Source organism: Melozone crissalis, unplaced genomic scaffold (assembly GCF_028551555.1).
Source record: "Melozone crissalis strain CALT ecotype California unplaced genomic scaffold, PUWL_Pcris_2 ptg000042l_1, whole genome shotgun sequence".
Classification (NCBI taxonomy): domain Eukaryota; kingdom Metazoa; phylum Chordata; class Aves; order Passeriformes; family Passerellidae; genus Melozone; species Melozone crissalis.
The window spans coordinates 42,530,361-42,545,137 of NW_026535820.1; the positions used below are offsets into that span (position 1 = coordinate 42,530,361).

A 14,777-nucleotide genomic window follows, 5' to 3' on the forward strand; every position below is an offset into this window, starting at 1 on the left:
ACAGAGTGTGCTGCAGGCATCAGGGCACCAGGGCCTGGATTCACACTTCTTGGACTGACCTGCAGCCAGAATTCACAAAGTGTGGCGAGCTCGGTAATTACCCAATTTATCTCTTCATTCCATCCCAGACAGGAGAGAAGTACCACGTTTTCCCTCCTCTTCAGAGCCACCTGATGCCCCTTTGGAGATGACACAGGATCCACCCCATCCCTCGTGCCTACATTAGCTGAAGTGTTGCCCTTTACAGTGCTGGGCACCTGGCCAGCCCTCCTGCAGCCAGAGGCTGGGCGTGCAAAGGGCTTGCACACAGCTCCCTTCCATTCAGCCTCTCCCAACAGCTGCTCCAGGGGTGATGGGGGCAACAAGATCCTTTTCCAGACCCCCTGGGGATAGTCTTTGCCAAGTCTATTTATTCATTGATTTAAGAAATCCAGCTGCCTGAACAAGCTACTGAGAAAAGAAGCCTGAGTTGGGACTTGGATCAGGGCAGGACTCTTTGCCACTGTGCTCAAACCTGTGCTTGCTTCATTGCAGCCCTGTCCCCACCACCATCACATGCGTGACACAGTCACAGTGCTGATTTCATCACTTCACTATACATCACACAACTTTCTGGCAGCAGAAATCCCTCCTACCAAAGTCTCAAGGCTCTGTGACAAAGGAGGCAAAGAAACAATCCTGGTCATTGCCACTTCTCACTGCAATTAGCCTGTCACATTGCCTTTCTCAGGCAGGACAGAATCCTGGATCCTCATTGGCATAATTGGGTCCCGCAAAAAATACCAGTATGGGGCAGCTTGATCTGTTTCCCCAAAGATGTCAATTTTCCATCGGTTCAGTTTTACTTTAAATTGGAATAAATCCTAAAATCTTGCTAACCCTTTCTTGTCAAGCCTTTTTTGCATTTGGCACAGAGCTGTGCTGAGACCATGCTGAGCAATTCCAAGGGAGAAGACATTTCGGAGCCCCAAACATCTTTAGCTGCAACACCGAGTGTCTTCAAAATAAAAAACATTGTGGAATCACAGCATGGTTGATGCCACACAGGACATATGAAGATTGCTTACATAAAGCTCCTTCTCAAAAGAGAGACAGCTGGAGAAATTTAACCAGAGCCTTATCCAATCATCCTTTGAACATCTCCAAAGCCATAGATACACAACCAATGCTACAAAGTTTGGCCACCATCAGCATAAAGCCATTTTTCTGTTGTTTAAATGCCTCCCCTCTCTCTATTAATATTTGTGCCTGGAAGTATAAAGAGATATAAGATCCACCCAGACTCCTCTCCAGGCTGAACATTCCCCATTCTCTCAGCCTCTGCTCATATGATTGTTTCCTTCAGTCGGCAAGAACCTCACTACTGGAGTGTTTGGCTTCAGCCTCTCATGGTTGTTCTTGGATCATTCTCAAATTAAAATAGGCCATTAGTAGGTGGTATTTTCCTCTCAGTACTCTATACCAATAATAATCAATCCATCATCTAGTCTTCCTATTTTAGTTAGTTTCACTTGTCAGTTTCTTTAAGACTTTATTACAGCCTTAAACCACAGTCCCACCATGTTTTTTCCTGAGCTGTCTCCAGTTTTCCAGCTTGCCTGTAATTGTGGCGCCATACCCAGGATTTCCCCATGATGGCTCACTCCTACTTCCCACACTGATATTTAGGCCAGCAGGAATCTTGTTAGCTGTTTTTGCTGAAGATTTGACCATCCTTACTCTCTACCCGTCCTTAGCCATGCAAGGAGCCCATTTGCCTTTTTTAACAGGACAACACAGTAAGAACTCATGTAATCTTGTGTATCCTCTGTGACTTGGCAAGTTTTTAGGGGTCCTTTTGTAGGGGTGGCTTTTATTCTTACGTGTTCCTACCTAATTATGTTTCTCCTGCCTGTAAGAAAATGTATTTTGTTTGAATACACTTTGTTTGAATAACACAAGTTATCTAGATCTCTTTGAGTAGCCTATTCTTCTTGCAACCACCCTATTCATGCTTGTGTCATCTGTAGGGTTTTACCTCCTTTGTACTTTCCTTAAAATCATGATTGGATATGTTAACCAGTACTCATTTAAAAACTGATCCCTGCAGAAACCAGACAAAATAGAGCATTCCAAGCAGACAATTATCTCTTCTGTCTATTGAAAGTTCTCAATCTACCTAATCTATATTTTATGGACTTTGCATCTTCTGAATCAATACAACATATCATAATTCTCTTTTTATCGATAGGTCATGCCTTACAAAAACTCTGTACCATAACACTATGAATTTACTGTATCAAACACGACTTTATTATAAAATTGAATGTCTCATTCCAAAAAGCCACATTCCTATTCTGTAATTCTCCATTAGCTAACATCTGTAACAAATGCTTTTTCCATTATTTTTCACTGGATACTTGCCAGCTACCTGGCCTTTAGATCCATTTGTCTTAAGGCTTCTCCACTTTAAATGCAGGAACCATGTTGGCACCTTGACATCTCTCTGCCATTCCTACAGTAATTAAAGAGTAATTAAAGCCAATCTCAGCAGGCTGGAGTTCGGCAGCATTGATTATGATTTCAAGTAAGGAAAAATTCTAAGAGATGGAAGTAAGCAGAAGAAAACTGTATCTTAGACAGTGTGAGCATAATGCTGTTTGGTAAGGTAGGCTGGGGAGTTGGAAGACTCAAGACACAAGTGATGTAGGGAGCGGGAGCAGCACAAAATAGTAGTACAGAGGTGATGAGCAAAAGGTGTTTACCAGGTGATAGGTAGTGTTGGTAGAAAAGTTAACACATGCTAAAATGCCAGTGGGGGAGAAGAAGCTGGACAAAAAAGCTGCAGGTTGGGAAAGCGTAGAAGAAGGACTGTGTACAGAAAGGGTCTGACATGAAAAAAAAGCTGAAATGCTAGAAAGTATAGTGCTGGGACACTGCATTTTTTGGAGTTATGAAGCCCCTGAGAATGAAAAACAAGCTGTGAATGTTTCCAGCAAAAGACCAGGTTAAGTGCAGGAAGGGATTATTACCAACAGCAAAATCCTGGGGATTGAAAACAGGTAGAAAAGCAAAAATGGCTACTAACCCCTAATTTCCTCTTTGCTACTCCTTTTCAGGATTAAAATGTGCACCTAGGAGGATATCGGGGCATTAGGAGAGGTGTGTATCTAGGGAAGGGTTAAAGAAGTAGTAGGAAAGGGGAGAAGAAAGGTCTTGCAGAGGGGTAGCCAGGCATTTAAAGGAGCATGAAGGACATTGTCTTAGGACCTGAAGGCAGTACAAGGGAAGAGATGTGTTTGGGCTGGCATGAGATAACCTCCAACACCATGAACATTCCCCAGCCATCATCCACAGCCACATGCTGGGATCTCCCCAGCCCATCCACCAGCCTGAAGCCACCCTCCAGGGGTCCTGGTGCGGGCACAGGCAGCATCCAGAGATGGCCCATGCCTTGGACAGCTTGTCCTGAGACAGCTGCAAGTTCTGACATGCTCCCTGCTTTCCAACAGCAAGTGGGTCCCAACAGGCATTTATTATGAGGGAAAACAAGCCACTTACAGAAACACAAAAGTACATATTTTGCTGTTTTGAGGCACGGCAAGTGCTGCAGTCTAAATAACTCCCTGGAGTTCCTGTGGCTAGGAAACAAGTAAATGCTTCACACGCAGTCATTTCCAAGAGAAAGATGTCTTCAAGCCACAAGGAAGCGTCGCTGGGCAGCACTGAGTCCTGAGGTGAGGGCCATCTGCTGGGGAAGGAGCTTGGTTCTGTGGCAGCAGGGACAGCGCAGCAGAGAAGTTGCTCTCTGGGTCACCACGGCCTCTCACGCCCAGGCCACCATGGTGCCCAAACCCTGAAGCCCCTTGCAGCCTCCGACCCTCCTTCCCTCCTTCCCGCCATGGGGAACAGGCCCTAGGACTGCCCTAGGACTTCACAGCAGCCTCCTCACCGTGCCCACCCTCCTGCCGCCAAGGGCAGCCGACGTAGTGCAGCACGGCACTGACAGGGCCGCGCTTGGCGGGATCCAGAGCCAGCAGGCTCCGCAGCATGCCGGCAGCCTCGGCCGTCAGGCGCCTCCAGTGCCGGGGCACGTCCTTCTCCAGGCCTGTCTCCTGCCACTGCATGAAGTCCTCAAAGAAAGGGTCCTCTGGCAGGCTCTGCTCCCAGGGGAAGTAGCCAGTGAGCAGGCAGAAAAGCAGCACCCCGAAGGCCCAGGCATCCATGCTGGTGTCGATGGGCACCCCCTGGGCATCAGCAGTGTTGCTCAGCTCGGGGGCAGTGTAGGGGATTACCCCAGCCACCAGCTTGAGCTTGGTGCCCCTGGGCCTCGTGAGGCCGAAGTCAGTGAGTTTGACGAGCCGGCAGTCGGGATCAAAAAGCAGCACGTTCTCGGGCTTGATGTCGCGATACACCAGCCCTCGGCTGTGGATGAACTCCAGTGCGCTCACCAGCTGCTTGGCACACTGCTTTGCGGCCGGCTCAGGGATCCCATCCTGGGCAGGGAGAGAGACAGGCGGGATGGCACACATGGGGCACCTCAGCAGCCCTGCCAGATGGGCTCTCACCTCAGTGCTCTGCACTGGAAAACACCTTCACATTTCTCACCTTGCAAGCCCAAGGCTGCTTAAGTGCTGCAGACCCCAGATAGATCCACAGCCATTGCCTTTATCTCCCTCCCTCTGACCCAGCCAGCCTCTAGAGGGACCAAATGCTACAGCCCAGTCCCCAAGGCCTTGTGGCAACACTCACACGGGGTTTGATGATAGAGATGAGGTCTTTGTGCAGCGCTGGTTCGTAGAGGAAGCCATAGTACTGGCTGGACTCAATGGCAATTCCAAACATGCCGATGATGGCAGGGTGGGTGGCGAGGGACAGTGCTACACAATACTCATACAGGAAGGTATGCAGCTTGGTACTGGCTTTCGGTAGCAGCTTGAGAGCCATAGGAGTCCCTGGGGATGGGAAGAGTGAGTTTGACTCCTCTGGAAGTCACAACAAGGCAAGACAAAGCAGCCACAGATCCAGGCAATCACAGCCACATGGAGGTCTCTATTCCAAAGCTTGTGTGGGTATACCCTGTGGACACCAGGTGTGGGAACAGGAACTGCTGCTGGTGTGAGTTTTGAGCTGTGGGCAGAGTAGGGACATTCAGGATAAATGGGCCTATCAGTCTGAGCTGGGACTACTGGGGAAGAGCAGTGTCAGGGCACTCATATGGCCAACCTAGGATGTTCATTCACACCCTCTGTCCACAAGCCTTAGGGCACCACTTCAGATCAGGCTTGGGGCTCTGTGACTGAGCCCTGTGGTGGGACTGCTGTTTCCATCTATACCACATGCATTTTGGTGCATATCTGTGAACTCTCCTGATCCTGGTTTATGGATTAACTTCCCAGCTTGACCTTGGACCTGTCTTATCACTATAACCTTGCCAGATAATCTGGGCTGCCCCCTGGCATCACCTAGTCCCTGGCTGGATGCCATGGGATGGTCCCTAGCTGGGGAGGTCCCCATCCTGCTGGTCTCCCTGGGGATCCTCCCTGCCGTGCCTGGTCTGTGTCCCCAGTGTGCCACCAGCCCACCCCATGCCCTGGTAAGTGGAGAGGAGAAAGGCACAGTAGTTCACAGGGCACAGTCAGCTCCTTACCTCTCTGCCTGTGGGTCACTAGCATCACGTGGCCATACTTGCCCCTGCCCAGCTCCCGAACAACTTCATAGTGCTCAGCCACCTCGGCACGCACCAGGCTCTGGGCGGTGATCTCCAGGAGCTCCTCCAGCTTGGTGGGTGCTGCTCTCTCTGGCACTGCTGCGGTCACGACTGAGCTCTCTGCCATCGCCGAGCGCTGCAGGAACACCACAGCCAGAGTAGGAACATCACAGCACGCTCAGAGAAAGTCAGATCAAACATGCAACACAAACCATGCCATGGCGTATTTCTGCCACTTGGAAGGCTCCTGAGCACTCTTGTTGCTGCGCTAGAATTGAATTTACACTTTTATACAGCACATCTCTGGGCAAAGCCCCTCATCATAGAAAGGTCTCTCTATTGAAGGGAACCTCCTCCAGCCCCCTAATCCTTTTGCCTAATATTAGACAACAGGCAAAACATTAGCAGAGTCCCAGATTTTCAAGTATGACCCAGTCACCCCTCGTTGCTCTCCTTAGCCTACTGCAGCAAGACCTCGTCTCTCTACTCAGTATTCCACCTCTAATGCTTACTGGAGAAAGTCCTTGAGTCAGCAGATGAGACAGATCTGTCCCTTAGGACATGTGACAAAAGGCAGAGTGCCCCAGGAAAGCCAAAGGGAGCTCAGTACCTCACATGCCTGATGACATTTCTGACCAAAAGTCATGCCTCTGTGCAGCCAAGTAACTTGTACAGGAAGTAACCTAGGACATGAATGGCATTTCGAGCTCTAGCCAGATGCTTCAGGCCCATTTCAGAGAAGTGTTTTTTCACTTTTCCCAGCCAGCCACAAGGCAGGATTTTAAGGCCTCTGGGGCAGCACTCTGCTCCCGTCTACTTCCCTGTGCTCTGAACAAGGTACTTTGGGCCTGGGAGTTCCTCCTGGCCTTGGAGCAAGGTCACAGAACCAGAATCACAGGATGGTAAATGCCAGAAGGTACTTCTGGAGACCTCTTACTGCAACATCCTGCTAAAAGGAGGGTTAACTAGAGCAGGTTGTCTGGTCCCCAGCCCAGTTTTAAATATCTACAAGGATGGAGATGCCACAGCTGGTCTGGGTAGCCTGTTTCAGTGTTTAATCACCTTTGTGGTAAAAAAGATTTTAACTTATGCTTAAAAAGAAATTCTGTTTCAGGCCCACTGCCTCTAGTTCTGCCACTCAGTATTAGATGATACTGTGATACACCTGGCTGTGTGTTTTTGCAGGTATTCATATGCATCAGATGATCCCCTCAAGCCTTCTGTTCTTGAGGCTGATGAAGTCCCAGCTCTGTTACCCTCTCCTCCAATGAGAGATACTCCCACATCTTAACTGTCTTCACAATCTGGATTTGTTCCAGTATGTCCACATTTCTCTTCTGCAAAGGAGCCGCACTGCTGCTAAATCCAGCCATTCTTCAAAATAAAGAAATTTGGGAAAAAAAAAATTATTTTAACCTGGGAAATCTGCAACAAGGCTGGATTTCTACAGGAGCCTGGGACTATTTGTGGGGAAGCTCCTCTTCTCTTCCCTTCCCGCTCTTCTTGACTGCATTTCTAAATTTTATCCAATTCAGAAGTGCCAAGTAATTGCCCCTACTTTTTTTGCAAGAGTAGAGCAATAAAGCGAATGAGCCACCTTGGAAGAACAGATCATCCAGAGGATATGGGTAGAGTTTCTTGAGGGCCTGTGACCTGTGGGTCTGATCAGGGCTCCTTATGAAGGAAGCCCCAGCTGCAGTCACTCCAGAACAGTTTGCAGACTTTGGCCCTTGCCGCCCTTGGAGTCACGAACTACAGGAGAAAGTCCATACTTGAGAAAATAGCTGACAATGTCAGGTCCTACTTTGAGATGCCACTGTGATTAGCTAGGAAGGTAAGTGAGCATCAAATTTGGGTCACTGCTGAGTAGAGTGTGTCTGGGTGCTCTGCAGCTACTTGTGATACCTTCTAAAGTGTCATTTTCCCTTTGCAGACTGACAAGCACTGAAGAGGAGGTCACCAGGGCCCCAACCAGCATGCATTCACCATTTGGCTGTGCTGTACTGAAGGCAGCAGGCAGAGTCCTATTCAAACCTGTTCTTTCCTTTCCATGCTTCATTCCTTCTAGAGCTCTTATTTCCAGGCTGCTGACTGTGAGAAACTGTATTTCCTTAAAAGAATCTCTAATTACAGCAGCAAAACCTCACATCCTTTACACCATCACAAGATACTTCTGAACCACCTGAGAAGCTGAGGGGGATCTAGCCTACAGAGATACAATGTCTTAGTCCAGGTAATGTTATTCTGGTTCTTCAACCAAAATGATTAATATTCTTAGTGCAGAAAAACACTTCATACATGACAAAAGCCAAAGACAGTATGATCCCTGTATAACAGAGACAGTGCTATAATAACAGAATCACAGAGGTGTTTAGGTTGGAAGGGACCTCTTGAGATCATCTAATCCATTAAAGTCACCTGCTCAAGCTGCAGCAACTGAAGCTGGTTGTCTAGGAAGGTGTTCAGCCAGGTCTTCAATATCTCCATAGATGGAGACTCCCATCAATGATCACTGGTTAGAAGAGTCTGGCTCCCTTTTCTTCATTACCCCTCATCAGATATTTATATACACCAGTAAGATCCCCTCTGAGCCTTCTCTTTTTCAAGCTGAAGAGTTTCAGCTGTTTCAGCCTCTTCTCATATCAAAGATACTCTATTAGAAATGGCCTTGAGCATATGACATGTGGGGTCCACTTTCTTGTCTGACCTTCTACAGGGCCTTAACACAAACCAAACAACAAATAGCATCTGGGGCATCTCTTTCAAAAAGTCATTCAGGCTTGATCCAAAGACAGTTGGTCAATTATAAATGCTGGTGTAAACATTCTTGCTGTTAGGTATTCATATAATAACCTTATCTGAATTTACCTAATCTGCTGCTGAAGTTTCTCAGATAGAGAAATGAGGTTTCTAATACCTGTTAAATTTCTCCAGACTCTTGCAGGGTTTATATGCACTGTGGTCAGAAGTATGACCAAAGGCTATGAGAACATATTTTCAATTAATTTGGTTGTGTAAAACTACCAGACTGAAGCTCAAGCAATGCATTGTACTGATGCTTACTTAGGCTTCATAAAGCATCTGTCACGTTGTGCTTCTGTAGTGCCTGCATCAGTTACTTAGAAAACAGATGTGACGCTGCCACAAAATGTGGTCACATTTTGAATTGAGAATAAGCATCTCTGTGCTCTCTGATCAAGACATCTCTCAGTTTTCTTATTGGTTCAATGTCTTCCAGTAACTTTCTGTCCACTTGTCAGACCAAGTTCTCAGATTCTCCAGTCTGCTTGTCCAGCTCTCAGATCTGTTTCATGGGTCTTTTCTAAAGTCTCATCATTTTCCTCCTCCCATCCCCCACATTAAAACCCCAATTGTCTTGGGGAGAATGCCTCCTGTCACACATTCAGCTAGAATTCCCCCCTGCCTCATGCTGTGGCCTCAAGATCTCTTTTTGCAGGAATGACACACAGGCCGCACTACCTTATACAGCCATTATGAGTCCAGAGTTTTTCCAAATTACTGGGGAATGTTGGGGGAAAAAAAACAAACTTCCTCTTCGTGCCCCTTTATGGGTGCTGCCTACCTGGTTTCTACCTGAATATTTTTGCACCATGTTTAGTAAAGCACATTTTGCTCAAATGGATTTAGCGCACCAAGTAATTCAGATCACTTCACCCAGTTGTTATCACACTTCTGCTTCAGGGCTGTGTAAGGAGCCCACCTGCAGGCACCTCCCACCAACCTCTAAATTGTTGGTTTGAAGCAGTTCTCATCCTGGTATTGGTTCACAGAGCAGCTGCCAGAAATGTCACATTCACTGGTCATTTCCTGAAAGTTATCTGTACAAATTCATCCTGGCATTGGTCTAAACTAAGAAGCAACACATTTTTAATTAATTATTTAAAAGCCCAGTATATAGTGGAAAATGCCATATTTTATTGTTGCTCTCACCCTACACAATTTTTTTCAATCCTAACTCTGTCATAATACTTTTATCTATGCCAATGATCTAGAAGGAAACACTGAAATCATCCAGAAAAATACTGCAAATGGCACAAAAAAGGGTATGGGTAGACAATGCGTTGCTTGGTAAAACTGCAACTGTGTACATGCATACACATACACAGATACAAAAGCATTCCAAATGACCAAAGAAGTCAGGATTTCAGTCTGGCATTGGATGGCTAACAGGGAAAAAAAAAAAACAGGAAAACAAGTCATACTAATCAGACACATCTAGTTTCTTCATGTTGCTTAATGGGCATTATGTAAATCCAGAAATGTAAATTTTTAATAGCCTCACTACCTTTGCACACCTTAACACACTGGATGATACAGAATTGCAGTAGAAATAATCTACAATGATATAGATACACATCTTAATGTTACATATACAAGTCTAAGATCAAAGGTTACTGATGTTACAGATTCCACTTTTGCATTCACTCTGCTAAAGAGAATGCTTGAAAAGATTCAGATGCAGTAAACATCAGCAGTGAGAGGCAAACTAACATTTTTCAGATGCTAATTTAAGAAAGTAAGCTTCACTGTAAACAAAAGAAAACAAACAAGAAAAAAAAAAGTAGAGACAGCTGTTCAGTTTCAGGCAGGCTGAGATGATTGTAACAAAAGAAGAGATCTGTTCTGAGGCGATGTGCCTCTTACAGTGAACTCCAGTTTCTGCAGAGGTTCCTGCATACAGATGCAATGAGACAGTCTGAAATTTAATCTCCAAAAATCAGCTGAGTTAGGGAAGCTGTATTTCTGAAGAGCTGGCCACCTGTTAACAGCTTCTGCACAATTGAGAATATCACACACCAGTGGAATTTGTATTTTTATAATAAATTTATTTTTCTGCTTGCTCTGCTTTGTATTCTTTTTTATCTACCTTTTTATGATGTTTCTTGAAATGTTAAAAATCCATTGATATGAAGAAAGCCTGGGTAAATTTCCTGAATTCTTCTGATAGATCAACAGAACCAGTTACTGGATGTTTTCTGTCTTTTTAATAATATCAGCGAGCCCACAGTTGAGCAAGCTACCTCTGGTGTCCCCAGTTTGACAGAAAAAGGACAAGAGACAATCATGACAACGGCAAGAGGGCTGAAAATCACAGGAGAAACTTCCAGGGGTGCTGTCTTTGTAACTTATCAAACAGATGGTGAAGTTACTCTATCATCTGTATACACTTTTCAGAGTACTGGAATTTCACTAAAAGGGGCTCTGCCAGTTAGGCAGAAGCATTATAATAAAACCAATAGACGAAGCTGAAGTGAGGCCATTTCAGACCTCCGCTGTGGTGCACATTCTGTGAAGAAGGATATTTGCCCCTAAAAGTCTCATCAAACGTTATGGAAGAATATCCTTCCATCTTTGTAACTTTTGGTTCAAGAATGGCATTTCCTTTTCCCCTAAAAGGTCCACTCTGGTGAAAACCTGTCGCCCTGTGCGAGGTGAGTCAAACCACTTTTAATACAAGGGATAAGAACAGATTACCGCAATTGCTTGTGGCCTTATTGCTGGAAGATTTATGAGCTTTCTTTCTAAAACTGGTCAGCAGGCTAGTGCTTAATCTCGCTGCAGAGAACGGCATGACTGTGCCGGTAGCAGAGCTGCTGCTCCGGGCAGAGACACCCAGCAGTGTCCCCGGAGAGCCCCGCAAGCCTCTCGGGAGCATGCAGCGCACCACGGGCTCCGCACAGCAGCCTCCTCGGACAGAAACCGGCAGCAATCTCACTGGGACCACAGTGAGCCCATCACACATTTCTCCCAACCAACCCGCCAGGAGCGCGGCACCATCCCACCGAACACAAGTGGACACAAAGCGACCTTCCATGGCAAAGCCACCAAGGAGCTCTCCATCAGCCCTCTGCGGGAAGCGGGTGCGCTCCGCACTGTGCCGCCACACCACGCTCGAGTCTCCAAAACCTGTTTGAGAGGGGTGGGTGCCCCTTTTACACGCCTGTCCAGTGTCCTTCATCCTGCCACGGCTGTGACTTCCCTTCCGCCTGCACTGAGCCTCTCACCTTGTCCAGCAGCGCAGCGCAGCCAGCCAGCCGCGCTCCCCTCGCCGCAGCCGCCGGGCTCAGCCTGCGCCAGCAGCCGCAGCGGGCTGCCAGGAGCTGCGGGGCCGAGCGTGACGCTCCGCCCCGTCCCCATGGCTCTGGGCCTGGGGGCACGCTGCCTCCCCGCTGAAGGTGACCTCCCGGAGGGGAGGAAAGAGGGGAAAGGGAGAAGGAAAGGACTATCCCGCTACCCGCTTAATGGAGGGGGATGTGTTTCAGGAGTCGGGGCGGGATTGTTTCTGCTCTAGCCATAGCATTATAAACCCCCGGGGAGCCACTGGCAGACCCACCTTGTTCAGCCCTTTGCTCCAGCTTGGGCTCTCGTTACAGCTGAAGGAGCAAAGCAGCTCCCTGGGCTCGAACAAGGTCCTTGCTCCAGGGCTGTGCCAAGTAGGAGTGTGTTCCCGATGGCAGGGATCACAACGACTTCCTTGGGTACCAAAGATGCCTGTGCCAGCGAGCATCAGAGACCAGGCACAAACCATGGCTGGCTCAAAACCCCTCTTGGGACCCAATGCCTCAGGGTCCTCACACACACCAGTACTGCAGAGCATGGTGGTGGAGCTGAAATTATTAATGATAACTGTGATGACTTGGGAACATTTTACCTATTCTCAGTACCTGCCCCAGAGCATGGTCCTGTGCCAAGCCCTTCCTTCTTCCACTTCAGCATGGACATGAAAACAGCTCCTGGATGTGTGGACACCATGCAGGACCTGCATCTTGGCTCTTGAACACTGATTTTTTTTCCTCAAGGAAGTGGATCAGTTTGTCTGTCTGCCAGCCGCAGTGACATGGGTGTGTCACAGCACTGGCCCCCCTGTTCCCTACAGCCAGAGCCATGCTGGGCACTTGCAGTGATGAGCCCTGGCACTCCCTGGGGTCAGAGAATTGCAAGGAAGGCTGGGAGAGATGAAAGACAGCCTTAAGAGAAAAGAGCATCCCCCCATAAACAAATACTCTGGGTCTCCAGCACAGGACTGAACCTTCTCACCTGATCTCAGAAGGGACAATAATTACGCCAAGGGCTTGTCACTCAGTGCTCTGCCCTCACAGAGGGGCAACAAGGTGAGATGCACTGGACTGCTGGCACAGGCCTGTGAAGAACCAGTCTGCTACCACTCAGAGGAGGTGCAAATCAGAGGGCAAGAGGAGTAGCACAGTCAGGCTCCCAGCTGTCCCTCTGCTTCTGGATAAGGGGTGGGGAGTGAGATTGTTTTGCTGATGACCTAAAGGTCTTGTGCCACTCAAGCCTGTGCCTTTACACACATTCTGAAAGGCATGATTGGGAGCAGCCTTCAATGTGCAAAGTCCCTACTGGCCGGAACATTACAGCTAGGGGTGATGTGAGTGTACCAAAGAAACCTATCCAATATCCAAGAACTCAGCACTGGGATAAATGGTGTAGTGTAACCGCTCCTCTCCAGGAACAGAGACCCTGTATAATCTAGTCTTCTGGTGGAAAGTGTGAGACTATTAGCTTTACTTGAGAGACAGGTCAGAACTGAAAAATGTCCCTGGGGACTTGCTATAATTTACAGTAACAACACAGTGCTGGGAAAGCAGCCCAGGTTCCCTGACTCCCCCAGTCCCTCTCTCCTCTCCAGTCACTATCTTAAATATGCTTCCAGATATAGGAACAAAATACAGTAGTCTTCCTTATTTTCCAGTTAATTTTTTGAGAGGCAGAATCCCTACATTATCCATTCCTATTGAGACAGGCACCTGCAGGGGGGTTTGGTTTAGAGAAGAGACCTCTTCCACAGCCTTACCTGGAGTGCACTGACAAGTAGCAATCTCACTGAGGGCTCGCTCCTGACCTGCCATTCATCCACAGGGCTTGTCCTGCATTCCTCATTACCAGGGAATATGTCACGTACTGTGTATCACATGCATGTTTGAGAATCCCTGACCTCCACTCCCTGAGCACTGGGCACAGGACAGCTGTTGGAGGCCCTAGAGCTGCTGCACTGCTAATGAAGTCCACACCAGTGCATTTCAGGGCCTCTGTAATTTAACACCTACACCTCTCTCACCCACACTGCACACATTTTGTCCAGCTGGCAAACAAGATGTTGGTCAAGGTCAACACTGAGAGAACATGGAAATACGATGTAACCAAAACTGCCTTAGTATCTTGGAAAGTTTGGTCCCAGGCTGTGGAGAAGTTAGAGCTAGGAGGAGAGAAGGGTGTGGGGAAGGTGTTTTTTGAGGTCTCATTTTGCTTTTCATGATCCTGCTCTGATTTTATTAGCAGCAAATTTAATTAAAATCTCTCATTCAAGAATGTTTTGCCTGTGACAGTATTGGTGAGTGATCTCTCTTGGTCCTTATTTCAATCCATGAACCTTTCGTTATATTTTCTCTCCCCTGTCCAGCAGTGGAGGAGGAATGATAGAGGAGTTTTGGTGGGTGTCCAACATCCAGCCAGAGTCAACCCACTGCAGTGACACACACAGGCATTGGGGATGGCCTATGATATGTAACAAGCACTGTATGAAAGTGCATCATTTTCCTCCTCTGAATTATGGTTGGTTTAGCATGATGAATATCCTGTCTCCTGCATGTCTGGCTCAAATAGGGAGTACACAGAAAAATAATAGAGCATGAAAATTTCCAAGAGCCAGACATGGCAGCCAGTGTCACAAAGTCATGGCAGTGGCAACTGCATGAGGAACAGCTGGACCAAAGCAACTACAGTAAAGGGACATAGTCAAGAAGGGTTCTCCTTTTCATCCTTTTTTCTCTCCCCTTATTGCTCATCCTCAACATACACACAAGCAGGCTGTTTCACTAACATCAGAGCAGCAGCAGCTCTTCAAGTACAGGCATACACAGCTCTAAAGGATTGGGTCTGGTCTCCTAACAGAGTGTGCTCTGTCGTCAGATGATGCCAGATGTATGGCTGCAAAGGAATACTGCCCTTCCAAACAGAAATCCACCATGTTCCAGCAAGTACCCTAAGAACCATGGAGGGAACTAGCTCTCTCAACACACTTTCAGCAGGACACAGTTTCCCAGGT

General features: G+C 47.5%; 1 protein-coding gene across 2 annotated transcripts in view; it reads right to left on the minus strand.

Moving 5' to 3' along the window:
* Positions 1–2,426: 2,426 nt before the first annotated feature.
* CMBL (carboxymethylenebutenolidase homolog) overlaps positions 2,427–14,777 on the minus strand; it is a 32,419-nt gene continuing 20,068 nt past the window's right edge. For both annotated transcript variants that reach the window (XM_054285272.1, XM_054285273.1), the window contains exons 6-8: positions 5,630–5,825; positions 4,732–4,934; positions 2,427–4,475 (exon numbers count right to left, since the gene is read on the minus strand). In XM_054285272.1, coding sequence (XP_054141247.1) covers positions 3,906–4,475; positions 4,732–4,934; positions 5,630–5,825 — 969 coding nt within the window. In that variant the 3' untranslated portion in view covers positions 2,427–3,905. The remainder of the gene's footprint in view (positions 4,476–4,731; positions 4,935–5,629; positions 5,826–14,777) is intronic.